Raw genomic sequence first — 27,922 nt, 5'->3', positions numbered from 1 at the left:
TGAAGACCAAATACCTATCGACATACTTAAAGTGCACTTGATTAAAGTTTAATACTGCTGTAACTTCTGCACTTTCCTTTCATTCCTGTGAAGAAGTAAATAATCATGTTTCACTGTTTTCAACAGTCTCAACTTGAATATATTTAACATTTAAAGAGATAAGCTAAGAAAGCTTCATTACAGCATAAAAATGGATTAAAAATAGCTTTCGAGTGGCTTTCACTGATCACTTAGTATCATCCCTCAATCAGAATCTAGTCAGTTACAATCAAGTATTCATGAAGACCATAGACACTAGTGAAGCTAGACATATGCTTGCCGCCATGAGCTCTGTAAGAGGCAGACAGTCTTGTCCCACTGTTTTAACTGTAGTTCAGTTGGCACGGCAACATTCTCTCTGTCTAACCTTTATTTATCCAAGGAAAGTCAACGGAGCACTTTCAAGCGTCGCCCTATTTCAGATTCATACAACATCATACACTTCCACCAGGGAGCTGCCCAGGACGACCACAATCTTCTACCATTGGCCACTGAGCTGAGGGCCACGTACCTTATTCAAGGACAGTAGGTGTCAGAAATAGTGCAGAACAAAAGAGCAAAGAGGCATAATTTTAGCTTAGACTACAAGACAACTTTGAGGTGACAAAGAATCTGGCCCAGAGGATTTCTTACAGTATCAGATACCTGTAAGGGAAGACAAAGCTGCTCTGTGCTTTCTCCTCCGACACCTGACATTGTTGTTACAGTCTCAGAAACGGGAGCAGAGTGAGACCACATGCTCCTCTCTGTTCTAGTGCAGGTTAGACTTTGTAACTGGAGACTTTGGTTGGTCTTGGTCCCTTCTTGTCACGCGATCGTTCACCACATTCCTTAGCCGTCTCTGCAAGGCCGAGTCATCATCCAAATGGAGCCTCTTCGCTGAAGGACCATCTTCTCCCTCCTCCCCGTCCTCTTCTCTATCCAGTGATACTGCAAAGCTGCGCCTGTTAGGTGACCTGCCTGCCCTGATCATGTTATTGATCTCACGCAGAAGCTGTGGAACCGAGAGGAATATTTGTAGGACTGTTTAAATGTGACTTAATCACTCAATCATGATGAAATCAATAATTCAGTATACTGAGTACATACAGAAAATGTACATCCACTATCTTTGATATACACAGAACAAATACTATAATGTCACACTTTTTAACATGAAAAAGTTGAGAAGACTTCAAATTTCAAGGCAACTTAAGATTTGAGTTTTGAGTTCAACTCAAATATTTTCCCAAGTATTAATATTTTGTTGAGATAATTCACTTTTCTTAAATGAACTTGAATCTTTGATTTTCAAAACTCCAAAGAAATTTTGATTCAAAAAATGACGTAGGTTTTTTTGAAGTGAAAGTGAATAATATTTGCAGTTAAAACATTTAATTTTCAGGCACCCAATAATGACAAAAAAGGTTCATCGCCCACTCTGACCACTTTTTGAAGTGTTCCTAAATCTTCGATACAATTTTATCTAAAGAGGAAAAGTAAATTATTGTGACTAAAGATGATAGGTCAGCAAAGATTTTTTTAAAGGTTTAATGAATTAATTAAACTTTATTAATTAAAACTTAAGAGTTTGAGTTGGGCTAAAAAACTCAAATCAAATGCAGTAAGATGCCTTTTAATTTTGAGTTGTCTCAATCTGATCACCAAAATGGTTTCCAACATCATGTCCACAGACCTCTCGGGGGCTTGAGTTGAAGTAGTAGCAGAGTCCAGATGGACGGGGTGAAGTAGTTTCTGTGTTGTACGGTGAAATGTAGATGGAGTGGCTGCTGGACAGCCTGCGTCTGTGTGGAGACACTTTCCACTGTCGGGGGTATGGAGACAAAGGAGTGTCTCCCTAGACCAGAGTGACACAGCATATGGAGGAAAATCCCATTGTGTGCGGTGAAGTGATACAATATATTATTACATTTTACATGTCCATGAATTTGGGTTTCAGAGAGTTAGAATGGTTCACTTACCCCGTATCTTGGGGCAAACCGCTTGGCAAAGTGCTGCATCTTTGTGGAGTAGACCTGGTTGTAAAAGAGAATAAGATTGCCCCTCTCCTCCTGACAAGGTCCTGGATAATGTGTTGATGGAGTTTTGGGGGTCAGGAAACTGCTGCTGTGGTCTCCATTATCTGTAATCAACAATGTCATAAATGGCTGCTTCTCATTGTGGAAGAACAGTGTATTGGCTCCACTTACATTACTGATATAATGCAGGTAATAGCCTATATTGTGAGTTATTATTGTGACTTATTATAGTACCTTGATATAGGCATTGCTATAATGTAGCTCTCCAGCCACATACAGTAACACTCGACTTATGGCTGACCCTAGCTGTGCTGCCTAAAGGGGCTCAGTCAAAGGGAAATGGTTGCCATCCTGGCTTCACCACCAGCAACATGAGAAATTTGGCCCATGTACCTAGAACTTCTTAAACATGGTAATGGTGAGGCCGTCATATTGGTGAGTCCAGGTCTAGATGTATAGAGTTGATGCGATATTATTTATAGGCCATATCACCCAGCTCTAGTTTAGATGTATCAGTGTAAATCAACTGTCATTACACCTAACTGGATAATAATCTCATATCCCATATCAACCTTACACACTGATTCATCTCTGGGTAGTAAGAGCAAGTCGTAATTCATGCTAGTTCTCCTGCATGCAGATGAGTGCGTGTTTTTATATGTTGTTTTTTTTTTTTTCTTACTGTTGTTTCCAGTGAGAGATTTTTCTGTGACTTTTCCGGAAATAAGCACATTTTTACAGACCTGTGAACAGAAAAAGTATGCGTTCATAACTACTGACTAACGTACCCATAAATACCCATGAATTCTCCAAATTAAAACAAAAAAAGATCTGCTCAAATGATAGAAGAAATTATCTAAAAAATGACAACTTACACTTTTACTGGCAAGTGGCTGTGAGTTGTAGCACTTCATTATCTGTTTGAAGGATATATCCTCCTTTGTAATCTGTAAAAGTAATGAAAGTTACACAAATTAATAACTGACATAATGATTTTTAAGCATTAGTGTCACATCCAGATCAGTTATTTTATTAGCAGGTCTTCTGTCATAGTCAGAGTGGTGAGAGTAGAGACATGTGCATGTTGGCAGATTAAGACTCATAAGATGCCCTTTAATATGTACTAATGAAATATATTTAAAAATACAAAACGGTCACTGACCAGCAATGAATATTTTATAAGGGGTGACAGTGAAAAAGCAGAATGATTGAAAATGAATGTAATTGGTAATATCCTGTGCTTCTTATTCTTACAAGTAATTTAGTGTTAGTTAGTGTGACAGTTTTTAGTGTATTTCTAACCCACTGTCACATACATTATCTGTCAGCTATTTAATAATAATTATTATATTCATTTAATAATGAGGTTTTAATAAAGGACAGTGATCCAGTCTACTGCGGCCAACACACAACAGTACATTGCTTAGCTTCAGTGCTGGGAGATGTCAATCAAACGTGATCTACCTTGAGAAATCTTTAGAAATGACAGCAAATGATCTGTTTTTGAACTAACTTTTCTAATAGTTATGAACATTTATTTTCACTTAGATCTTTGTGTGTGCTTAATGTGAAATTAAACCTGATATCATATTGCATTGTTACCATTTAAAACCACATTTCCAGAGGCTTTAAAAGTGCTGAGACTTCTCTCAGATGCAGTATATGAAAACCCACTCTAGCCATGATGTAGATGGCACACAGGAGCAGCTGGTCCAGGTGACGGTCCACCATCAGGTCAGTGCAGTGGACCAGAGAGTGCTCAAAACAGGTCCAGATCTTCAACCTCAGCTCATCAGAAATGTGCAGAGTGGAACACAGCTCCCTCAGACGCCTTCCCATCAAGCTGTAAACCTACAGGAGGCAAAGAGTTTTCTCTTGACCAACCAATTATAGTGTCTATATCCCAGATGTGGAATATATACATCTAAAATTCTATGATACTCCAGAAATTACATAATGAAGAAGAAAAGTGGGGAAAAAATTCAGTTCAAGACGTAATGAGTATAAAAATAACAGAGGGATAATACATACAGCTGAATCAATTCATGTTAGCCAGGACCAATGTATGTCAGCAACATAAACACTCAGTACGATTGTTTGATGGCATGACTCTAGAGACTGCGTCTGAGCTAAACGGTGATTGTGATGATAACTGTTATTTGGAGCCACATGAGAGAATATCCTTTTACACAATAGGAAAATGCTTTGGTGCTGTAGATTGACTGACCTTGCGAGTGAACAGATGGAAAGAGTTGCTTCTCTGAGGTCTGTTTACAGCTGACATGGAAGATTGTTGGTCAGTGCTGCTGAACAGTTCAGCTCCCAGACTGGGACCTGCTGGCAAAAAGAACTAACCAGTCAATCCATAATAAGAATACCATGTATGGTGATGTATTAAATGAAATACTTTCATGTAATCAGAAATTAGTTTTAATAGACTGTATGTGTACCTCCGGACAGGTTTCCATCAGGTCGCAGGTCTGTTCTCTGTGGATCTTCCATCTGTGTCGGAAGCATCACCTGCATATGTCATTAAAGCCACATATGTGTGAATAAATACTGCAGTCATTTTGATGTTTTGATAAAGATCTATCATTCAGTCAGTAGAGAATAAAACATTTTAAAGAAGTGGCAGTTTTTATGCATTTAGTAAGAGGTGTCAGTATTAACACCAACATTATGTTTCATCACAGTACAGTAATCTAAAAACAGCTCAAAAAACAGGTTTAGGTGTGCAGTACCTCTCATTTATACTCATATTTCTCATTAAATCTTACTCAGATATTGTCGCCAGCGTCACCTTGAAAGAAACTTTATTATTAAATCTTAGATATCTTGTGGGTTGCATATTAAGTGTTTTCATGTGTTTTATTGCCAACCTGTTGGCAGGTAGGCAGATGTCCCTCGTTGGCTCTGATGTCTTCCCACAGCAGTGAGTCGCTGGTCCAGGCTAAACTCTCCAGAACTTTCTCTTCCATTTGGGCGAGGTGTCTGACCACAGAGCGTGGCGGGCCACCTTCATCCCGCAACACCAGCTCAATCACCTGTCAGAACACAGGAAGACAATATTCAGGACAGAAATGTCCTCAAAGTTAGAACTTAGAAGAAGCTGTTGTGGAGCTTCTCCCATAAATTAATTCTTAAAATTCTGTTTTAACCTTCTCCATCCCCAGTGCTCTTCATACAGGCAATTTGGATAAAAAACTGACTCTCCCAGAAGCAATGGTGCTGGAGGAGTGGGGCCACAGGGCCACCCCCACTACAGAAACGCTAAAAAATTTGATAACTTTGATTATTTTAAGTTACTTGAATATTTTTTTATTTATTATTTTACTATACAAATGTGCAATATGAACTGAACTTTATAGTGAAAGAGCAGCCTTATTGATTATGGTCGAAGCCTCTATACTGCAGGAAATGGCACTTTCAGATGTTAGCTAGATGCAAAGTTTCCACTCCTCTTTCGGTGAAGTTTGGAGTTGAATTGATTGACTTAAAAAACTTTGACACAGATTTGTTAACAAGCTTGGGAGCTCACCCTCCAGATGTGGTATGGTGCCAGTTTGAAGATGCGAAGGGTCAGAGGGAAGTCACACGGTAGATGGTTTAAGAATATGGTAATCTCCATACAACAAGCTACCAGACATGATTGGAAAAGTTCAGTCTCCATGATGACCTGCAACAAACACATGAACATCACAATCATGAGAGCTTTACTTAGAAAAGTGCAACATAAACAAGAGATCAAAGCTTTGACTTGATAAAGGCTCCAGCGGTACACAAACATGTAGTCTAGCAGATTCTTTGTCATCCGGTGGTCATACAGTGCTCCTAGTGTGCATAAAAGGCACTGCCTGTCTGACACTATTTCCAGGTGTGACCACAGGAGGGCAGTACACTCACTGAGATGTCACTGATGCCCAGCCTTTTCCTCTCTTGACTGGCATGGCTCTCCAGCATCCTGTAATACCAGATCCCAGCTTCACGGCAGCACTTTGCTGCCAACCCTGTGAACAATATCACAGGGATTATATGTGCCATGTATCAACAACAAGGGCTTCTTTCCAGAATATGATACCTGCCATTAAAAACCAACCAGCTCTTTAATCATGTTGGGATTTAAAATAGTGTAGGTGTGCAGACTGTGGTTTCCTGCTGTGTTCAAAGAGACTGTGTTGCCTCTGATAGGACCAGTTAATATTAAAAATGTGGTCTGTTGTGTCCCTAAAGACTAACAACATTCTGGGCTCTAAACCAGGAAACTCCGTGAGTGACATAATCGAGGCCTTTTATTTTGTTCACTAATAATTTCAATAATAGTTTTCCTCTTTAACATTCTTCCATTTGTTGTTTGAGGATCATTGAATATATTAGTATACCGTTGGTCTTGTCGTTTCCTTCATTGTCCCTGTGGTGTTGCAGAAATGTGAGCAGCATACGTCTGAGTCTGGCTTCAATCGCCACGGTTGGATCTCTGGAGCAGGCCCTGAATCAGATCAAGCAATACTATATAAGCTGTATTAAAGAATTTAAAGAGGGTGCACAAACTTCTTCAACTGAACATAATATTTAGACATAGTGAAAGAATCCTTAGTCTCAATTCAAGCCTGACTCTGTGAGCCTTTTACCAACATGCCAGATGTTAAGAGTCAAAACCAAATATGGTGATTTTGCAGTAATACTACAGAGATAGTGTTCTGTCTGTGACACTAAAATATTTAAGGTCTGTTGTGTTTTATTGCAACTATCAGTAACTTTGTTAAAACTTCTTATTGTATACTAACATAATGTGCACAGATAATCTCGTAATACTGAGGCTCCATGCAAACAACATGGCCGCTGTATGAGTAATACAGTGAGACGGTAGTGCTGACCTGAACATAGCGATCAAGCGGTCACTGGGGCCAAACCTTGGGTTTCGCGGGTTACCCTGAGGCTCAGTTGCCATGGTGATGTCCACACTCACACCGGATGAGAGTCAGAGTAGGAATGGGCACCTAAACAAGGAGCACATTCAAAACAAGGGAGAGACAATTAGGGCATATAAAAGCTTGCAGTGCAGAACAACCAGAGACCAAATTAAATCAATTAACCACTAAATAAATACAATGGTAACACTTATAAGAGCATCACTCTATTAGATGATAAATTGATAGTTAATTAAACTTAAATAAACATTCAAATGATGTTTATATATGCTTTATAAAACCATTTATTAAGCATTTGTAATGTTTTATAAACATCAATTGCAACCTTATAATAATCATCCACATTTATAAATAAGTTCTCACTTCAAGCAAAAAACCCAACAACAAACAAAAACAACTGCCCACATGTTATTTAAAATGAACAATGTTAACTAGATGAATTGTAAGTGAGGGAAGTAGCCTACAGTCAGTGTCGTGTTTTCAAAAACCCAAATACAATACAACACAATAATGATGCTGTAATGTTGCAAATAGAGGTTTTTGTTCAAATTCAATGTATCTGCAACAACACTACAGTTTGTGTTTGTTTATACAACAAGCTATAAGCAGGTGCCCAATTTTAACCCACTGCCAATAATGCAATGATCTTATAACTGCCAATAATGTAATAATTTTCGTTTTTAATGGAATAAAAGTGGCCATTGATAACTGGCCAATGTAATAAAATTTCTGAACTAATTACATAACTTAATAATAACTTTTTGCACATAATGTAATATTAAATTAATAGCTGCATTAAACAAAATCCTTAAAAATTTGTACCTTACTATTGCCTCTTTCAAATAGTTGCTCAAAAACGTGACTGACAAGTTCTCAGAGGTAGGACTCAGATTCAGGGGTCAGGTTCATTGTTAAAAGTAATGTAAAGTGGGCCTCAGACCAACAGTAAGACTAAGTGTCATGTGCAGCTAATAAATAAAAGTTAAACAAAGTGATATAAGTATAGTAGAGTATTGCATTATCTGCTCCAATTCTAACAGTTATAATGTTTTTTAAACCTGCTAATAATGTAGTAATGAGCATATAACATAATAACATATTACATTATGTGTAAAACGTTATTACATTATTGGTTCAGAAGATGTATTACATTATTGATAAATTATTGCATTATTGACTTTTTTTACAAGAACAAAAATATTACATTACTGTCAGTTATTACATTATTGACTGTCACACTGCACAGTGCAACTCAAAACAGCCCAACAGGGTGGAAAACCACCCAATCTGGCAACACTGAGAGTTTGGCCCGCTGTTGTCGTTGCTAGCCTCTTGTTTCCTGTTTGTATGCTAAGCTAAGCTAATGATCCGCAGGCTGTAGCTTCGCATTTATCATACAGAGAAGAGAGTAGTATCAATCCTCACATGTAACTCTCAGCAAGACAGTGAATATGGTGTTAAAAGTCAAACTTTTCCTTTACGTTTTTTGTTGAGTATTAAATCTGCTGAGTAACACATGTTACTGTACATCTCAGAGAAGATGGATGATCGCTCCACCCTGCCAGAGAGGAAACTGCACACGATTAGAATAATGAAACAAGCACAAACGCTAACGTGACAGTGCAGGTTTCGACAATGAGAGGACTTGGCAAACAAGGTGATTTTCGGTTTACCTGACAGTGGTTTCTTTGTCAGCTTCTATTTAGCGAGTTTTTGTCCCGGCCTGTATGATGTGAAAAAAGTGATAAGGCCACTAAGGCCATGCGTCACCTCCAGCACCACCTTCAACTTGTTTTACATTGTGCTAAGCCTATTGGCACTTTTAGTTTGTGTACTTCCTTCCACCTCAACCTTTTCATTTTACCTCTGTGTGTTTGTTCCGTCCTCAGTCCAGCCTGAATGAAGGCTCTGTTCCTTTAATCATTCCCACATGTGCTGTTTATCATTCTGTCCTCACTGTCCTCCCTGAGTCAGACAGACCTCGGTCTACACTGGTGCATACATACATGTGTGTGTGTGTGGGCGTGAGATAAAGGGAGGGAACCACAAGCTGAGAGACTGTTAGGAAGCTGAGACAAGTTGTCTGTACGGGCTGAGCGCAGTGTGAGCTGGACGCTTTGTGAATAAATCAATTATAATCACACTCAACAACTGTGATTGTGGTAAATTCCCTGACATGTCATCTCCATCTGGCAATTTTGAAACACATCAGTTGATCTGATTTAGTTTAAAAAGATGTTTCCAAATGAAATCTCTGTGCCAGTTACTTTCTTCCTTTAGGATAGAGTGTCAGACTGGCTGGCCAGCGGGGACTTTCTGGCCCTTTTTATCCAGCCCACAACATGATATTAAAAATGATATAATCCATCTTTCAAAATTATATTATTAAGTTGTTAATCTAGTTGTTTCATGCCAATTCATACTGCCACCTTAATTGAAAAAAAAAATTGAAATAAAAACACAATTCTTTTAAGAAAAAAAAGTAATTATGTACTTCTGAGGGATTGCATGTGGCCATTTGCTGCAAAACCGGCAACTATCAGCAAGCCATGTTCATCAGAGGTATTAATGACCAGTTCAAAGTGACAGAAGAGTTGCTGAATTTGTGTATATAGAAATGGTACAGCAACTGGTTTTCACATTTGTTGTTAAGTATGATGAAAATATGTTATTGATGGAAACTAAAAAGTCAATTTTCAGAAAACTTGCACTCTCTTGCAGTATTTGAAGTTTGAAGTGGCCCCTTTATGAGATGATCATCAGTAGCCCCAAACCAATTTAATTTGAAACCCCTGCTTTAGGAGATAGTTGTAAAAGTTAGTCTGTCTGTCTGTTGTAAATAACTTCCTGCACTTTTGCTATCTAAGTAACAACACACTTTCCAAATCACCCTGTTTTGTCTGAGGAGAAGAAGGCGTCACAGCTAATAGGTTTGATTAGAAACCATCTTTGTCTCAGTCTGAAACCGTCTGTCCCTCTGATGAGACACAGCTCCACTCTACTGCATTCAAAAGTCTCAGCAGCATAAATTGAGGGATTGATATTATTTGATTCTGACCTTTTGTCAAGATAAATGAATGAGTTAAGAGTGAACGACCGTCTTGCTTGAGCATTAACACATTTCCGAGATAAGGTCGCTTTTATCTACTTAAGATCTAAATTAAGTTGTTAATAGCAGTAATTCTTGATCATTATTATAGCTCATTTATCTGCTGCCACAGGCAAAGTTCAAGTTTGCACAGAATGGATTTTAAGAGTCTTCTCCCAGATCCACAGGTATGGAGGAAGAGTGGAGGGAGCAGATCCATGTCTTACTTTTTATTTTCATATTTGAACCATCTGGTGTCAAAAGATTTACCTTAAAGTGCTTCTGCTTTCCTTCTTTAATAAAATAAAATCAAAGTAACCAGCCATGACCCAAACATGTGCAAAAAATTAGCATGAATTGGCTGCACATGTTTGAATTAGGGCTGAAAATTGTAAGCACTCTCCTTATTTGATAATTGGTAAAATCAGTTAATCGATCAATTAATCAGTTGATCATAATTACAAAACCTTAAAGATTTTGGTTCTACCAAACAACCAAATCTGTTTTTCCCCATCAATCAGAGCTTTATTTCCTTTATTCTCTGACAGCATTACATAACCTGTGAAACACAGAAATGTTGAGTATACATCCATATGAATAATATATATCAGATCTTTGTTTGATAGAAGGTTGGTTAAATCTTATGTGATTGATTAAATTCTTAACGACTGATTCATCGATCGATTAATTATTATCATCCCTAGTTCGAGTTATTTATGTACAAGTGCAGAATAAAAATACTGCAGCAGTCCTATTATGAAATAAAATAAAAATGATCAAATACAATAATAAACCATATAATATCACAACTGATAGCATCATAATCTGGTACAGTATTGATCTTTGGTAGTGTGTACTCTGAACTCTTTGGAGTACACACCATGTTTGCTGAATACACACTGAAGTTTGTTTGCTCAACAGACCACCGACACTGAGAAAGAGAAGTTTGAGTAAAAAAGTAGAAAGTAAAGTGTTTTTACTTCCCAGTGTTTTCTTTTTTAAATATGCCTGCAGATGACCTTTAACTGTGATTTATTAGCTGGAACACACAACAGGACCACAGCATTTAGCCCTCCATAGTCCCAAGTTTAAACATGAACAATACTACAAAAAATGAATATTTACACATTTTTCTAAGGGTAAATCCTGACACTTTCTATAAATATGGCCATTTGCAGAACCCCCCCCCAAACTCCCCCGCTTTGGAGTAACTGCTGCATAAATACATTAGAGTACTTTTTATCCTTGTTTAAAACCAAACTGTGTCTATAGACTCAAAATAAGTGCAGTATTGCAGTTATGAAGTTCACAGCAGTAAAAACAGTGGAACTAGATTTTAAAAATTACTTCATTTCCCTGTTCTAGCATCAAATTACATATAAAAACTGCATTTTATTTTTTGGAAACTGTCATTGCGAACATAAAAAAGTGTTGCGTCATTATTTGACTCATTCTGTCTTTGAACAACTTGCCAGTGAAAAGAAACAGCCACATGTTTGTTTGGTGTCAGTAATAAACTAGAGATCAATTTACACTCTGAAATGCATAATCTGTTTTAAGTTTAAATGGGTTACACCCATTTCCTGTTTGCCTCCACGCAGGCCTTCACTGACAGAAGTTTCACCAAAACAGGCCGTACTTTCACTTTGACACACGTGCTTTAATATTTAAATGGCACTTCAATGAGCCATGAATTCATGGTTTTGTTTTATCCATAAAATGATATTGTTCAGTGCAACAAGGCCTGGCTGTCATAGAGCTATTTAAACTAGTCAATTATTAACATGAAATAGTTGTAAATCATGCAGAGATGGATGATTGCAGCTCAAAATGTCAGCTGACTTTTCATGTTATTTGTCAGTGATGTCGTCTAAGTTGAACTTCTAACGTGACCCAAGCAAACTGCAGTCGAAAACAAGCTCAAAGTTCCTCACCAGTCTCGATCACTCCTCTGAGTGTTTTCTTCTGAATCCTCCTGTATGTCTCTTACATCCGGCTGGTAGCAGTGCAGCAGTGCGGCATGGTTCAGAGCTGCTGCTTTGCAGACTGAGGAAGTTGTGATCACTGGCTTCTCTCAGCCACAGACAAGCCCCAACTTGTCATCTGTGTCTGGTTGCTATGATAAGCACTGTAGTTGTTCTGTAGAAGTGACTTTCACACAGAGGCCACTGAGCGCCACCAAGAGGAAGACTGCAGGACGTACAGTAGAGTGGAAAACAGTATTAACCCTTTGCTTCAACAAAGATGTTCAACATTGAGACTGTGTATGCACAAAACACTGAGCATTTAAACAGAAGGTTTACAAAACTTTGATGTAGGAGAGGGCAGTATAGATAAAATCAAATCCATATTTTACCTTGATAGTAACATTGAGGCAGTATTGTTGGGATGAATAATGCTGCTTTCAGAAAATATTAACACTGAGATTTCTGATAAATAATCATCTGTAATGTGGATATGAGGACAAATGGATAAAGGCAAACAATAGAACAGCTAGAACAATCTGGGAAGTTCAGAACATTGCACCACTTTACAGCAATGCAGGTTTAAAACAGGGAAAACAACACTTATGTCATATCATGATATAGAAATATTCAAAATCTCATGTCACAATATTAATATATTAATATTTTGCTTTGCCTGACTTTGCAGAATCCTGTAGTTCTTGGTTTCTCCACTTTGCACTCTTAATATTGATGTTGTGTTAGCAACCACAGTTTGATGATTTGTAACTCGAGCTCTTTGATAAGAAAATGAACTATTTCAACTTTTAAAAAGTAGTGAGGAAGGTACAAAAATGCTTATAAGGAGGTAACTGCACCCTTAACTGTAAGAAATATAGTTGATTTTCTGCCACTGTGGAGGTGGTTTTATACTAACAAAAGACTTTCTGTGTGTGTCCCACTGACCTGGACAGTGCTACTGAATCTGCTTTCTCAAGTAAATACCAGTGTGGAAAAGGAATGTAAGTGGAGCAGTAAGAGAGTGAGTGAGAGGAACCTGGGTCAGATGCATTAAACTCAGGGCTAAAACTGCATGTACACACACAGACAGAAATATGCATTCAAGTTATTTACATCGGATTATAAAACTGCACGTACATCTGGTTCTGTTTCATTAATCTCAGTCATTGTTGAACTGAGTTTACGTGTATGAGCTTCATTCCCATTGTCACAGTTAGACATAAATGAACATAGAAATACCGTTTGTACATTGATACTTGCAGAGTTAGTCTCAGTCGTCATTGTAAAATGCCAGAAGGATGATGAATTATACATTTATAGCACTCACTTAAACACACTTTACAAAGTGCTCCACAATTAAGGATAAAATGAAAAGGTTGTTTACAAAAGAAATGAGTGGCTCAAATAGGTAAAAAGACAGAGAGAAGATCAAATTCCCTGCTCTTAAGTCACTGACAGAACGCTGTGTGGGCAGCAAGAATAATAATAATGTTTTGCTGTAAGGTAAGGTCTCTCACCTTGTATTATAAGACATAATATGCAACATTTTTCTTAAAAGAATGTACCTGTATAGTCTCAAAGTGTCAGTTATCTTTTATGATCCACTAGGAGTGTGCAGTAGTGGCTGTAACTGCAGAGACCCTGCCCTTTGTTTGTATTTCCTTATTTTCTTGTTATTTTATTGCGCTCAGGACGCTTTACCAACACACACCATCAGTATTTGACATCCTGGGAATAAGACTCAACAATAACTTTCTTTCTGGTGCATTTATGAACAACTCAGACAAATCCCACGTATTCTACCTTTAATATTCTCCTCATCATATCGCCCACAGCGCGCTCTAGAAAACTGTGTATATGCCTGATCTGAGTAGGTGTGAGGTGTGCCCATTCTTATTTTATAAATGTCGGTTTACATGTGGGAAATGGCATATGCCAGTTTTTTGTGATTACATATCATTTATACACTTGGCCCCAGAAGAACTGAAAAGTTCTTGACATCAGTGTTTTCTTGAATAAGTCCCCCAGACAAAAGCAACAGGCAAAGGCACACTGATTTGATAGTCAGAAGAATATGTTTAATAAAAATAATTAAACCTCAATTTCCTCTATAGAACTTCATAGAAAGTAATCCAATAAATTACAAATGACTTTTAAGACGCGTTTTCCTGCACTACATAAAGAATTATTTTGACTACACAGACCACAACTTGCAAATATTACAACTGTCCAATGAAAAAAAAAAAAGACAAAAAACTGACCAGGGTGACATTTAGGATATTATCGAGCTTGAAACAAAAATTACAAAACCAGTGATGCTAGTTTTGTCATCTCAGTGATTACACGTATGAAACTGAAAGAAAACCTTCCTGTACAGCAGTAGTAGTGTGTTTTGTCATTCCTCTTGCATATTGGTCATGGTTTACTTGCGTCTGTGTTCAGATTCAACACTGCTTCTCTTATTAGAATAACAGTGCTTTGGGAGTCCTTATACAGTACAACCTAGAGAGAGAGAAAAAACTGAAAAGAAAAGCAAAATGAAAGCACAAAGTCCAATCATATGTCTACCATTTTTTCTTTTCCATTTATGTCCTAAAGAGGCTCAGCACAGTCATCAATCCATCAACCCATCGCTGTGGGGCAACAAAAAGTAGCAAAAGTCGTTCGATCAATCACCTACAGCAGAAGTAGCGATGGCTGGGTGTTTGCATAAGGGCACTACAAGTTTAAAGAGAGCAGAGGTGCAGATATACAAAATGACAGTGGCATGTTTAAGTTCATTGCTCAGACATAGAAAAATACTGTACTGTTAGTAATAATATAAAAAAAATGCAATTGCATTGCAAGCAAAACCCATGACGAGGTCTAATATACTGTATATATAACAGGCAGACAAGAAAACCACCTTAAAGCAACATTAGAAATCAGACGTGTCCTCAGCCGCTGGGCCGGTCATGGTTTCAACCATGACAGAACGATGCTACAGCAATACTTAAGAACTAAACAGACTGAGTTAATTCAGTGAGTGGGTGGGGGTTCTGTCTCCCCCAGTCCGAACAGAAACCTCACCACGGAAAATCAGTTTTTGAAACATGTATCTAACAGTCCACTGTGTAACAGCAGTCCTAGAGCGAGCACTGTTGTGCTAAGAGAAAATTACAAAAAGGTACTTCGGCTTGAGTGAACTCCAGTGTTTATATGTGTATCCTGGTTACGGCTGAACGTGGACGTGTGCAGAGATGACGAACAGAAATGAACGAGCATGGAGCACAGATCTGAGCAGTCAGTTTGTCAGACGAGAAGTTGAATGAAAGAAGTGAGGTACAGGATAAGGGCACTTCTACATCTAGCTGAAGCTCCATTCATCAAGGACAGTGAAGTGAATTACACACAATCAAGCTTGCAAACTCCCAGCAACACAAGCTCTTATTATTATTTAGCCTTTCCTGAAGCTGGCCCGACTGGCACTCTGTAAAATTTAGTACTCAATCACAGACGATGACACTTATTACAATCTTTAGCCAGGATTTGAACTATTTTGTGCTTCTGCCGAGTGTGTTTTGTAAGACTTTGGTAGACAGGTGGCCATGCAACATAGAACCCAAAGGACTTTCCTTTAAATTTTTAATGAGAGATGTGTTTTAAGGTCAAAAACACTCGGGAAATGTCTTTTCTACTGGTCGTAGCTTGCAAGGCCTCCCTCCTTAAGATACAACATTCAGACTGGAAAGTTATGGAAGCAGTGGAGAGATGCAGGTGAGACGAGCAGTCCAGCCAAACAACAGGACGACACAGTGGAAGCTCTCAGTAAAAAAAATGGCCTCTGACACACACACACACACACACACACATTCCAGCAGAGACTGAGACATGAAGTACACGGACAGCAAGAAAACACACCCATGCACATGTACATCTGCACAGTGAAGCCAATCCGTTTAGCACAGTTGAGGTAAGATGCAGTCAAATACACCGGGGTCGTAGTAATAATATCCATGTCCTGAATTTGTCCTCTATGCAGAGACCACAAAACTCTGTCAGGACCTCACAGGGTCGAAGGGCAGTTTTTTGGCACACAGTAAAAGGTTGTTTTCTGTCTCCACAGCTGGAGGAGTTTATTAGACTCTGAGTCAAAATCAATAGATGTGCAAGTGAACATGTTATGCCTACTGTGAGTAGCTAAAGTGCGCCTTGGACATGTTGTGACATGTTTGTAAGGTGATGGTGAAAATGAGGAGGTTCTAAAATTAGATATCCATGAAATAAAAGAAATCACAGCAGACAAATTATGATCCATTTTGAAGGATTTAAGCTTATGTGTTTGATTGAAACAAGTAATACTTCTGAATGTCTCCCCTATATCGAAGCCATGTTAAAGAGGGAGCGTCAGGTGACTCTGTTTCCAGCAACGACACAAGCAAATTGCAGAACTGAACTCTTGAACATGATATGAAGGTAAGTGAGGCTGCGTGACTTGTGCACTGGGGTGGAACATGGCAGACAGAGAATCTACAGCTTCAGTGACATTCATTAGCTGCCCAAGTTATTGCTGACATATCCAATGTATGATCTGCAAAGCATAAGTGTCAACGAACCTGTAAAATTACGGACTATTTACAAGAAAAACTAAAGTGTTTGTCAAGTGTCGTCCTCCCAACCCCCAAACAATCAAAATATATTAATAGTACAGCTCAACGAGCATGTTGATGTAGTTTCACTTTTTTTAATAAAATTAAATCCTGACATAATTACAATAATGCCTTTTTTTGTTGCAATTGTACATAATCGCGTGGTACAAGTTCACAGAGATCAGAAATCTACTAAAGTCTGACATGCAAAATGTCTCAAAACAAGACTGTACCTTGTGAACAAAAACTGAAATTTTATTTCAGTTCCTTTTAAGTCAGTTTTTCCTGTTTTTTTTTTTTTTTTTTTTAGGTTTTTGTCTTTATTACACAACATTTTAGTTAGTTCTTATATTTACATGTAAAGAAATTGCAACATAAGTGCTGGAAAATCCATATATATGTGAATATATGCATACATTTCTAGGCAATACATAAATAAATTTATAATTATATATTCATAGGATCAGTCCTCGTCACTGGAGTCTGAATCATCTGATGAGGAAGAAGAGCTCCCAGACTCTGATGAAGATGACTCCGCTTTCCCCGAACCTTCCGGACCGCTGTTTTCTTTTTGTTCTGCAGACTCCTCTTCTTCTTCTTCTTCGTCCAAAGCCTCTTCTAACTCCTCGTCGTCCTCCTCCTCTCCATCCTTCTCTGCCGCTGGCTGCTCTGTCTCCTGTGCCGATGACTGGGAGAGTGCAGACGGAGGAGGGGGAGGAGGAGTGAGGGTGGGGTCAGCGTTTGAGCTCTGCGGCTGTGTGGCAGACACAGGAAGGTTAAGGCCTGGAGTGAGAAGCATCCCTGGGTAAAGCATACTGGAGAGTAACAAGGGGTTAAGAGACAGTGGGTGACTGGAGGCTGCAGACGCAGCTGAAGCACTTTGTGGGCCGGTGGCAGAGGAAGAGGAGCTGGAAGTGGAGGAAGGAGTCGTGTTTGAGCCCTCTGTCCTTTCTCCTTTGGTGTCTGAGGTGTGAGGGGGGGCTTTAGAGGCAGACGGCTCTCCTGCTACACCGCTGGTTGTTCCCTTTGTCTTCTCTTCGGAGCCTCCTGCGGACTCCTGAGCAGGCTTCCCCAGCAAGCTGCTCATGCCGAGCAGGTTTGGCAACCCGGCCATACCAGAGAGCATCATGGGAAACATGGCAGCTAAGTTACTTGCAGCCAGGTTGCTGGCATCTGACGGCAGCCCCATCAGGCCCGCGGTGAGCTGCAGGGACTGTAGACTCTGGAGGTTCTGCTGGAAGGCCTGCAGGCTGGTCAGGTCCATTCCAGAGAGGAGGCCGTTGGCCAGCAGGGGGTTCAGACCCAGGGCGGAGCCTGCTGGATTGGGTGCAGCTGCTGCCGCCGCTGCTGCTGCAGCCGCTGCCTTGGCCAGAGGGTTCTTCGGTCGACGTCCACGCCGGCTCACCTCCTCGGGAACAATGGGTCCCGTCAGGATCCTGTCAAACATGCTCTCTGGGAGATAACCCTGGAAGATAAATGCAGGTATACAGTTAAACTCACAGAAACAAGAAAAGGATGATTGTTGATGACAAAGATCAGAGTACATGTAATTACAGTGGTTTACAGGATACAGCTTACTAAAAGTAGTCTAGTTGCCCTGCAACTAATCTTTCATTCATGAAGGTTATAATGCTCAGTTTTGTTTACTGTTAAGTCTTTCCTCAGCGGTTCCTACACATTTCAATTCTAATTCCAGCACTTTTCAGGTGTTTTCAATGTGCATTTTCAAGCTTTTCCAGCACCTCACAACTGCAGGTACACACACACACACACACACACACACACACACACACACACACACACACACACGCTTAAAATGATTAAGTCTATAAGTAGATTTGGATTTCTACATAACCTGCCTGAGTCAATATAAAACAATCACTCAAACAACTAACTTCAAATTCATTAAAGTCCTTTTCTTTTCTCCCTTTCTTTTATTTTAAAATGTCGTTTTCAAGCCATTGAAAAATACCTCCTGGCATGTTATCGTCTGTTAGCCTCCCACTCACTGTTCCATCAGAGGACATACTGTACGTCAACAAAGACTGACAAATCACACTGTAGCCCACTCTCTGACTTTTATTTCTTTATCTAAAAAGCGAGCAATTTAGTCAGGTGGTGATTTATTATGATTTCTTCTGAAAGTAATACAATTACTACAATTTCAAGTAGTTTAAGCACTTCATCCAAAATCCATTTTTCATACCTTGGAAACACTGGAATAAAATGTTGTGTTTTAATAAAAGGAGTCAAGGATTTCCAGCACCAATAAGAACCATTTCCCTCACTGATATACAGTAAATAGAGCATAGAAAATATTAAACAATTATCACTTTAACACAATACAATTTAACAGCACCACAGTCTCCACTGACCGTGGAGGTGATTCAGCATCTCTCTAAAACAGGTTATGACCCTCATCAAAGTATTTGTTGCTGGGCAGTAAAGTCAGATTGCATTTGTTTTGGCTGATGCACCTAATAAACTGAAAACTAACTGTATATCGCCACCATTCAAAACTGCCTTTCTTGAAGTGTCACAGTTCTAGTGAAAGTTTGGATGTGATATGTGTTACTTTGTGACTCACCGACTGTTTGACAACATCAGCCCACTCAGGTGGGACTCCGTACTCGGGGTTCTCCTGAAGGAACCGACACAGATCCTTCAGAGGAGGAGCAAAGGCTCCACCCACCTATAGGACAGATTACAGACGACATGAACCCAAGTGCACCACACACACGATACACATTTTACAAAGTATCCCTACCTTAACTATTTTTTTCATTCTAATAAAAGATTCCTTTATTTGGACATCCATGGTATAATTTGAGGAAATTAACATAACTTTTTAAAGATACTTTGATGTGTGATGTGTTTGAGGACATACTCAAACCCACCTTGCGAGCGTTTCTCCTGTTGATGATCTGGACCCTTTCCTCTCCGGTCAGACTGTTTACATCAATCTTGTTGGGGTTCCTGCAGCGATGCCTCTTCTGCTTGGGCCGACCATCCTGGAAGTGGAACTGCATTTGCATCTTATTTACCCCCTGGACACAAAATGGAAAATATTCATGTTGAAAGAAAATGAAAATGTGACTGTAGTCATTTTTTTTTACATAAACTAATTTTCAAACTGTGGCCCTCTGGGTGAATTTATTTAACAGCCTTTTCTGTACCTGTGTTAAACATCTGAAACCTTTTAGGCTACACAGTCACCACAAATCTGAAGAAGACGACAGACCAAAAACTTGAACTCACTGGGATGAAGGCTCCTGTGTCTGCCACAAAGCCTGGGTGCTCTTTGAGCCACTGTTCTAGATCTTTCCTCCTGGGAGCGTCTTCCCCAGCAAGCCGGGTGCCATCTTTGAGGTTGATAACAGGGACCCTGCTGTCATTGTCTGCAGGGACCTGGCTGGAACTCTGGCTGTAACCCGCCACAGGGGCCGCTGTCATGCCCACCTGGCCAATACCACCCCACCCTGGAGGCACCTGGAGATACATGAGCACAAAACAGTGTTTTATAGTAGCACTCAGGCAGAACAATACCTTTATTATTTGTACATTTTAATATATATACAAATATCAATCCAGTATTTCAATTTCAAAGCTGAGTGTTTGAGGCACTGTAAACCTGTATACTGGCACATGCACTGCTGCTTTTGCACAACTGGAAAGAAAAGACGACTGCATACCTGATCAGGAGCAGCAGGGACTCTACTCCTGTTCATGAAGAGGAGGTCCATCCCCTCCACATTCTTCCTCCTTCCCCTTCGCTTCTTAACCACTGGCTGGCCTTCAAGTACTCCATTCAGCCTCATCTGACCAGTAAGATCTTGAGCCGCTGCAGACAAACCAGCATGTTAGCACTGAACGACTGTGTCATTTTCTGCCCAATTTAAAGTGAAATTAAGCTTATAGAGACATGGAAATCAGACACATTTATTCCTGGACTTATGGTTGTTGAGGATTTTCACCTCAAGTTTTAAATGCAGCAGGACCACAGAAGATGATTTGTCTCCATGCAGTCTTTAAATCACCAAAACTGTACTTTGCTGCCATCTAGTGATTGTAATCAAAAACATTTAGTGGTGAAAAAACATTTTTACATTCACATTTTTAACTGAAATAAAAACTACACTTAGGAAAAAAGGGAAGCTGACTAAAAGAATACTTACTTAATACTTACAAAATTCAGTAAAATAAAAATATTAAGGAAATGTCTTTACTTTTACTCTTTGTCAGTTTGGTCAAATTTGTCAACACAACCAGCAAGAGGAGGCATTGTTGCATATATCTACTGAGACTGAGATGTCTTCATGACTGTGAGCCAACAGCCATCACAAAGTTCAGTTTGTATTATAATACACACACTGAACTTTTTTTAAATTATGCCCCTGACAAATACCCACAAATATTATAATATAAAACCCTAAAACTAATAATACTTGAAACTGAAGTTAATAAAAAATGAGCTAAAACAAAACATTTTTAAACAGTAAAAACTGAACTGAACCGAGCAAACCCATTCTGGAAACTAACTGAAACTAAATTGAACTGAAAACAAAATAAACTTAAGAGTTAATGACAAATGTAGAACTAACTAACTCTGCTGCAAGCAAAGGTCTTTAAGTATTTGAGGTATTTTAAAGGAACACACCAGTCTGGAAGCTGCACTGAGGCTTGGTGATGTCGGTCAGGCCTGTGTCTGAGGCGCTCTGCAGCTCCTGAAGCCGGGCCAGGTACTGCTGCTGGGCCTGGGGGCCCTCCTCTGACTCCAGCGGCCTCTTTAGAGGTAGACCTTGTTTCTGGAAGGTCAACTTCAGACCTCCCTCCTGCTGCACATATAAACAAAGATGTTAGATACATGTACAGACATGTATGATCACTGAGAAAACAAAGTTACAAACAAGGAGAAAGTTTTAATTATGTTTTTTTCATTCCTCCTCAGACTGTTTATTACTTGTGGGAGCTGTCTTTGCCTGTCTGTCCAGCAATTTAAGGATAATAAATTACGTATTCATTGTGTTATTATCCTGGTAGGTGTGCTGAATTTCAATTTATATAACAAATTATCATTTCACTTACAAGAATTTCTTACAATAATAGCAAATATTTCTTGTTAGTAGTTTTGGGACACACGGACACACAGTGGGTAGTGGCTAAAAGGGCAGCGGGTAAAGTCTGCTCATAATTTGGACTGTATTGGGAAGCCATGCCAAAGAGATAGCTGCTGTCAGCATCTAAAGACTTTACAGGTAACAAGCAGCAGGTGTTTGAGGGTCTGTGATGGTAAAAACTGTAGAATTTGGGGAAATATCTTTATCAAAAAGCAACACAAAAGCAAGGAATAACTGGATGCAAGTATGAAGCCTGCCAAGTTAATAGCCACGTTGCCTAGAAGCATATTAGAGAACACCCACAGCCAAGGTCTCCATTTCAATCAGATTATAAGCAAGACCTCTTCAGTATAGAGAGGCTTCAAACTGAACCTTATTATATTCTCATGACTGAGTGATTTGTGCTCATGTAATCACAGCCTCAGAGCCCAATTCAAATTGAGTGTGTGGGAAAAGGGAGGAAGGCTGCTATTAAATTAATCTCTCCTCCTGCCAGGCAGTCAAAACCACTAATCATACCCAGAGGAAAGAAGGAAGAAAAACCAGAGAAACATGCTGAACGCGGCAGCTATAGCACCGGTCATGGCAGCGGAAGTGGTAGGGTCCTACGATTAGGGCGAAGCGGAGGGAGGAGGGGAAGAAGGGAGAAATCAACATACATCGTTGAGTTTTACTGAGAACTCCTTGTTTTCTGCAACATGCTTGGTCACCTTTGACCCCTGTGGTGAGGCAGAGGGGTCCTCGCACAGGCTGTTGGCGTTATCCAGCAGCTTGGTGGTGTAGAAAGAGGCCACCGCGCCTCCAGGCTCATAGACCCGACGTGTTCCAGGCCATTTGCCCTTTAGCACTGCCTGGCAGATGCTGTCCAGGCGGTTGATAATGACACGATCCTGAATAAACAAAACCACAGATGATCAGCACATGTGAACTTCTATCAGTTTGATTTCCTTTCTCCCCACAACTATGCTGTAAGTTTTCATATTGACTCGTTTTCATGACTACAGTCATTAAAAGTAATTGCAATGTACTGTATGTAACTAGTTGTGATGTATGTAGACATTTGTTTGCAATGAAATTGTGGGAGAAAGTGAAAACTGCAACGATAAAACCACACTGTTCTGAGTGTTCCAAGTAACCTTACCAAAAAGGCCCAGAATTACAAAAATTCTAACAAATTATTTGTAAATGAAGAGGTGAACCTGGAGGGGTATTCCACAAAGAAGCAAAATTTCTTTGGCGCTCAAACTCAGTCAAGACAGCAAGCACAAAATAGAAGTGCACAGAACATTGATTAAGGTTAATGTGTTCTTTTCAGTACCTGTGAGAAAATAAAAATACAAAAGAAGTAAATCATCAAACATTCATTCCAATGAGATGAACATATGTGGCATTTGCACAAGGGACAGCTATGTTTGGTGGAAGCTCTGATGATTGGTCAAATTTGCACAAAAGTTACAATGATTGGACAAAATTGCACAGTTGTGGAAAATTCAGAGGGACTGGTTATGTTTGCATTGCAGTGTTGCAACTGGACATTGGAGAGACTGCTTAGAGTTAAAGATGCTTTGTGAGACATGCAGTGTTGTTTTGTGTCAATAACAGGGACTGGATTTGCACAAATGTAGAGTTGTTCACCTTTGGCCAGTAGGATGCAGCGAGCATGTATCCTCCTCCCTGGAAAGGATGTGAGGAGTTGTTGTTGATGCCATTCTCTGCCACATGGGTGTCTTGTGTTTCATCCTGTGTAGTGCTCAGAGACGCCACACTGTCCTCATCAAAGCCCTTTACACTTGTTGCTGCAGGCACTGAGAATGGGACAGGACACAGAGACAGACATTAGAAACACACTTACACCTTTCACACAATTCTTGGACACATTTTTATGTCATTAATTATTATTAAACACTGGCCAGAACAGCAGATTCAGATATAATAAGTATAATTCAGATATTATACTTAATTTGCTGGTGATAATATGCTAATGTTTGTAGTGGTTGCGGTTTTCAGTCATTAATGTCTGAATTGACATTGTAGTGGTTTGTCTGTCTATATGTTTTACTGTTTTGTGTTTTTGTTACTGTTTTTTTTATTTCTATTGTGCTTTTTTTTGCTGTGGCATCACAATGGGTATCGAGTATCGGTATTTTATACTAGTATTGCATTGTTTAAAATTCAAAGTTTAAAATTCTGACATCATGATAATTCTACCAGGGGGACAAGGACTGCAGAGTAACTATAGCTACAAGTCTTACATAATTGCTTCCCTGTCAAATAAATAAATAAACAAAATTAAAATTCATGTAAATAATCTAGCTAGTTAGTCAGTTAATAAATATGTCTTTGCTCCAAACAAAATATTAAACAGTTTTTGTCAGTTACACACCTTTCTTCTTCCCTTCCTCTCCTTCACTATCGCTGTCATCAGAAGAAGACGAGGAGGAGGATGATGATGACGAAGAGCCAGAGGAGCAAGACGAAGAAGAGGAGGAGGAGCTGGACCCAGAATGTGATGAGGAAGAAGAGGATGACGAAGAAGAGGAAGAGGAGCGAGATGAAGAGCTTGAGGAGGAGCCATCTGAGTCAGACTCTGAGCCACGCCTGGCCTCCCTGCGGCCCCTCTTGCTGGCCTTCTTGGGTTTCCTCTCAGAGGAGTTGGGCGTGAGGGGTTTGGTTCGTGCCGCCACCATCTGCCTCTCGCTGTCCCTCGTCTCAGAAGCAGGCTTCTCCTCCAGACCTGTGGGAGTAGCTGGTGCTTGAGGAGGGCTCCAACTGTCCCCCTGCTTCTCTTGGCCCTCCTCCCCCTCTGAGGCTGGTTCCACTTTGGGTACAACTCCACAGGGTTCTGTGTCTCTCTGGACGGGTGGAGGCAGTGGAGAGCCTGTCAACACTGAGCTGGTTGCCTGGCACTGAGGGTGTAGGAGTGGGGTGGATGTGCGCGATTGCTGCTGTGCGGCTTTTGTTTGACTGTAGTTGCGTTGGGCAGCCATGAAGCTGAGCTCAGGGTCTCTCAGAATGTGGTAGTCTGTGCGGCTGACGCCGTGCTTGGCAGCTCCAATTAGCAGGTCTCGGTCATGGGTACCAGCTTCCCACCAGACGGGTAAGTCAGAGCTCATCTGGCACAGTGACAGGCGCTCATAGAGTAACGAGTGGCGAAGAACTTGTTCTCTCACCTGGCGAAGCAGCTCTACTCTATACAGGGTACGAGACGCTCGCTCCTCTGTGATGGGCTGGATGTTCAGAGACGGGTCCACCGCAGAGTCTGGAACAAAGACAAAGAAGCAGGTGTGAGACAGAGAGCGTGAGAGGAAATAAAGGCTGCTCTCCAGGTACAACCCAAAGACCTGTTTGTGTCTGGAGTTTAAACATCACACTGTTTAACTTTCCACAAATGATTAACCTTATCAGCCCCTCTACCTCAGCACTGCAGACCCAGCTTGTTTACCCGGGTGCTACCGACCTCTCTGCAGAATAAAACCATTCACAGTCAGGAATGAGTGCAGTACAGACTGCAGCTGCTAAAACTATGTTCATAACACCATAATGAGAAAAGCGTAGATGTGACATCAGGGCATAGTACAGAGAAGGTGTGACCCTCGCCCCACGTCTACACCATCACGTCAGCATCACGCTTGCATGACGACAGCATTTACGCCACACTGAAACCTCTGTCTATACCAGTTCTGTCTTGTCCGTCCAAGCATCACCAGCAAATGAACAGCCAAACTTTTTAAGCAGTTTTCCAATGATATGGGTGAAAACTACTACTTCTGTATCAGCACAGTGCATATTTTTGTGGTATGAGCACAGCAGTGTGTGTGTGTATGTTGTGAGTGTGGTTGAAAAAGAGTGTTCTGGTGGTTGCGTTTAAGGCAGACAGGTGTTGGTGATCAGAGCAGAGGGGAAGTTTAGCAGTGAAGATGCCTAGTGGCAGTAAATGTACAGTAGAGATTACAGTTTGCACTAGTGCTGCAGAATTAATTGAAATATTATTGAAATCGCAATATGGCCAAATGTGCTATCCAAGTCACAGAAGCTACAATTATTCGATGAAAAAAAATGTTATAAAACAGCATTATAAATGTTTGTTGGATACAGACCACAGCAAATGTCATCCTTATGATTTTAACTGTTTTTTATTCCTGTGAAAATTAAAATAAGGATAAGGTCAATCAAAATGTCTGTTAAAGTAATCTTACTAAAGAATAAACCCTGCAGAAGAAGTGAAGAGAGAATCTGTGTGGTTTCAAACCAGAGCAGAGTGAGCTGCTCTCTGGAGCACACTCTGCTCTGCCTAGGTTGCAAAATTTAGATAAAAATAATTAGTGCCTTTTTATTGGGCATCGACCTCATGTTTACATGTGTTTGTTGAAAAAAAATAGACTTGAAGTGCAAATAAACGCTTCAGGTCACGCCCGTGAGACACAGCTGAGACACGAGCCTGCAGGAGCCGGTGCAGACAGCTGCATAGATTAAAATCAAAGTACTTCTGTTGTGTGAGACATTTGAGTGAAAAACACACCTGACACACTAGTGGTTGAGACAGGGGGTAAAGTATAAATAGATGATATAGCCTAATTTGACCCATTTCACAGGCACAAGCATGACACAATATCCCAAGTTATCTAACAAGTATAATTTCTTGCTGTGATCATAGGTAGAGGAGGGTAAAAGACTTTCTGTGGGCGACTGCTCAAAGTCAAAATGTTGATATGGTCCTTGATAGTGTCCAGACTTTAGGTGTGTACAAATTCAGACTGAAAGTTTGTCTGCATGCATGTGTGTGTTCATGTGTGAATAAGCCGGTAGACTTCTGACCTCCTTCTTTGGGTGGGAGGCGACACACCCGTCGGCACATGGCGGTAAAAGCACACAGGTATTTCTGCAGACTTTCGTCAGTCTTCTTGTGCAGCCGAGCCATTGCCCTGAACTTGGTCCAGTCGAACCGACTAAGGTTTGGGTCAAAAACGACACCAAAAGTGGAGACCACACGGTAGAAGTCGGCCTCTTCTCGCCTCGTCCATCTGAGAAAAATGACACATTGTTTCTCACTGATCAAACAACAACAGTCTATTTTATTTTGCAGTGATCTGCGCTGTGTTCTGACCTTTGTTGGCGTTCAATCTTAGCAGCCATTTTGGGGTTGATGGTGTCATTGAGTGTAGGGGGCAGTGGGCAGAGTGGAGCAGACAGTATCATGGTCTGCTGAGACTGGGACTGAGTCTGGTGGATTTGAAGGATCTGTCGGCTCTTGGTGAAGCGCTGAGAGGCTGTGATGAGACGCCTCAGCCTGGCTGTCAGGACCGAGGATGACGGCCAGTAGATGTTTTCACCCTCTGTCACTGGAACTGCATCTGGATTAGAGTAATATAGAGTATGAACCATAAGAACCTTCACTTTTTTAAAGTCTGAGGGCCATTATTTCCATTTTTGTTTGGTTTTGTTATGAAATAAGAGAAAGTATGTGGTGCATGTGTCTTTTTCATCCTAATTTCAAACTTCTTTTTATCAGATCTCTATTTGCAATCATAATAACCGGCTGTGGATTACCAGCATCTAATACTCACCTCCAGCACTATCAGTGACAACCAAGTCTCCAGGGGAAGAGGCATCATCCTGCATGAGAAGACAGTTTGTTTATGTCGGGACAAAACATGCTTTATTTAAAAAACCAACCTGCACCGTTCATGTGGCCTTACCTCCATATCGTCCTTCATAAGGGCTGGAGCAGGTTTGTACTCTGGATCATCCACATCCCTACACACACACACACACACACACACACATATAAAGTTTGTCATCTCTGCACCTGACCAACTTAACCCAAGCACATTAACACAAAGGCAACAGGACCAGTTTTCAGGACTAGTGTGATGCACGCACCCATCCATGAAATCATTGCCTCTCTGTTCAGCAGCGATGGCCTTTTCATCTGGTCGTCCCACACGCTCTATGAAGCACAGGGTAGGGTCTGCACGAATAGTGTTGTACTTCTCATAACCTGTGAGTGCACAGGAGGGCAAGCAAACACCAAGGTTAGCAAAGGATAATGCATGGAAACTCGTAGATAGGGACCAGGCAATATACACAAGCTGGAGGATTTCCCACAATCACCTGGTATCAAGGGACAACACACAGGCACT

The 27,922-nt window shown here is 40.3% G+C and overlaps 2 protein-coding genes across 6 annotated transcripts in view; both read right to left on the bottom strand.

The window, feature by feature from the left end:
* Nucleotides 1-247: 247 nt before the first annotated feature.
* LOC146333199 (retinoblastoma-like protein 2) lies at nucleotides 248-12,189 on the bottom strand. Its single transcript, XM_084720743.1, has 14 exons — nucleotides 12,008-12,189; nucleotides 6,932-7,054; nucleotides 6,437-6,543; nucleotides 5,961-6,064; nucleotides 5,596-5,733; nucleotides 4,937-5,101; nucleotides 4,508-4,577; nucleotides 4,285-4,394; nucleotides 3,732-3,908; nucleotides 2,933-3,004; nucleotides 2,740-2,800; nucleotides 2,001-2,161; nucleotides 1,715-1,876; nucleotides 248-1,033 (listed from the first exon to the last, which is right to left on the bottom strand). The coding sequence occupies exons 2-14, from the start codon at nucleotides 7,003-7,005 to the stop codon at nucleotides 791-793; spliced, it is 1,644 nt and encodes a 547-aa protein (XP_084576869.1). The 5' UTR covers nucleotides 7,006-7,054; nucleotides 12,008-12,189; the 3' UTR covers nucleotides 248-790.
* A 1,904-nt stretch (nucleotides 12,190-14,093) lies between these two features.
* chd9 (chromodomain helicase DNA binding protein 9) overlaps nucleotides 14,094-27,922 on the bottom strand; it is a 95,669-nt gene continuing 81,840 nt past the window's right edge. For 3 of the 5 annotated variants that reach the window (XM_084720696.1, XM_084720730.1, XM_084720721.1), the window contains 14 exons: nucleotides 27,663-27,780; nucleotides 27,479-27,536; nucleotides 27,347-27,395; nucleotides 26,887-27,133; nucleotides 26,598-26,803; nucleotides 24,166-25,041; nucleotides 23,418-23,587; nucleotides 22,442-22,672; nucleotides 21,323-21,500; nucleotides 20,358-20,506; nucleotides 19,924-20,154; nucleotides 19,563-19,712; nucleotides 19,253-19,357; nucleotides 14,094-18,130 (listed from right to left, as the gene is read on the bottom strand). In XM_084720696.1, the coding sequence (XP_084576822.1) occupies nucleotides 17,129-18,130; nucleotides 19,253-19,357; nucleotides 19,563-19,712; nucleotides 19,924-20,154; nucleotides 20,358-20,506; nucleotides 21,323-21,500; nucleotides 22,442-22,672; nucleotides 23,418-23,587; nucleotides 24,166-25,041; nucleotides 26,598-26,803; nucleotides 26,887-27,133; nucleotides 27,347-27,395; nucleotides 27,479-27,536; nucleotides 27,663-27,780 (3,770 nt within the window). In that variant the 3' untranslated portion in view covers nucleotides 14,094-17,128. The remainder of the gene's footprint in view (nucleotides 18,131-19,252; nucleotides 19,358-19,562; nucleotides 19,713-19,923; nucleotides 20,155-20,357; nucleotides 20,507-21,322; nucleotides 21,501-22,441; nucleotides 22,673-23,417; nucleotides 23,588-24,165; nucleotides 25,042-26,597; nucleotides 26,804-26,886; nucleotides 27,134-27,346; nucleotides 27,396-27,478; nucleotides 27,537-27,662; nucleotides 27,781-27,922) is intronic. The other 2 variants (XM_084720704.1, XM_084720713.1) reach the window with 2 other exon arrangements.

Source organism: Lutjanus erythropterus, chromosome 1 (assembly GCF_056507025.1).
Source record: "Lutjanus erythropterus isolate fLutEry1 chromosome 1, fLutEry1.hap2, whole genome shotgun sequence".
Lineage (NCBI taxonomy): Eukaryota > Metazoa > Chordata > Actinopteri > Lutjaniformes > Lutjanidae > Lutjanus > Lutjanus erythropterus.
This window is presented reverse-complemented; position numbering and strand designations above follow the sequence as displayed.

What these genes read in the sequence shown, in the direction of transcription:
- LOC146333199 (XM_084720743.1), bottom strand. Translation starts at nt 7,005, where the DNA reads ATGGCAACTGAGCCTCAGGGTAACCCGCGAAACCCAAGGTTTGGCCCC. An exon ending in AGGAAACGACAAGACCAACG is followed by an intron (nt 6,065 to 6,436) that starts GTATACTAATAT and finishes TATTGTTCACAG; the next exon opens with GGTTGGCAGCAAAGTGCTGC. An exon ending in TCCATCTGTTCACTCGCAAG is followed by an intron (nt 3,909 to 4,284) that starts GTCAGTCAATCT and finishes TGCCTCCTGTAG; the next exon opens with GTTTACAGCTTGATGGGAAG.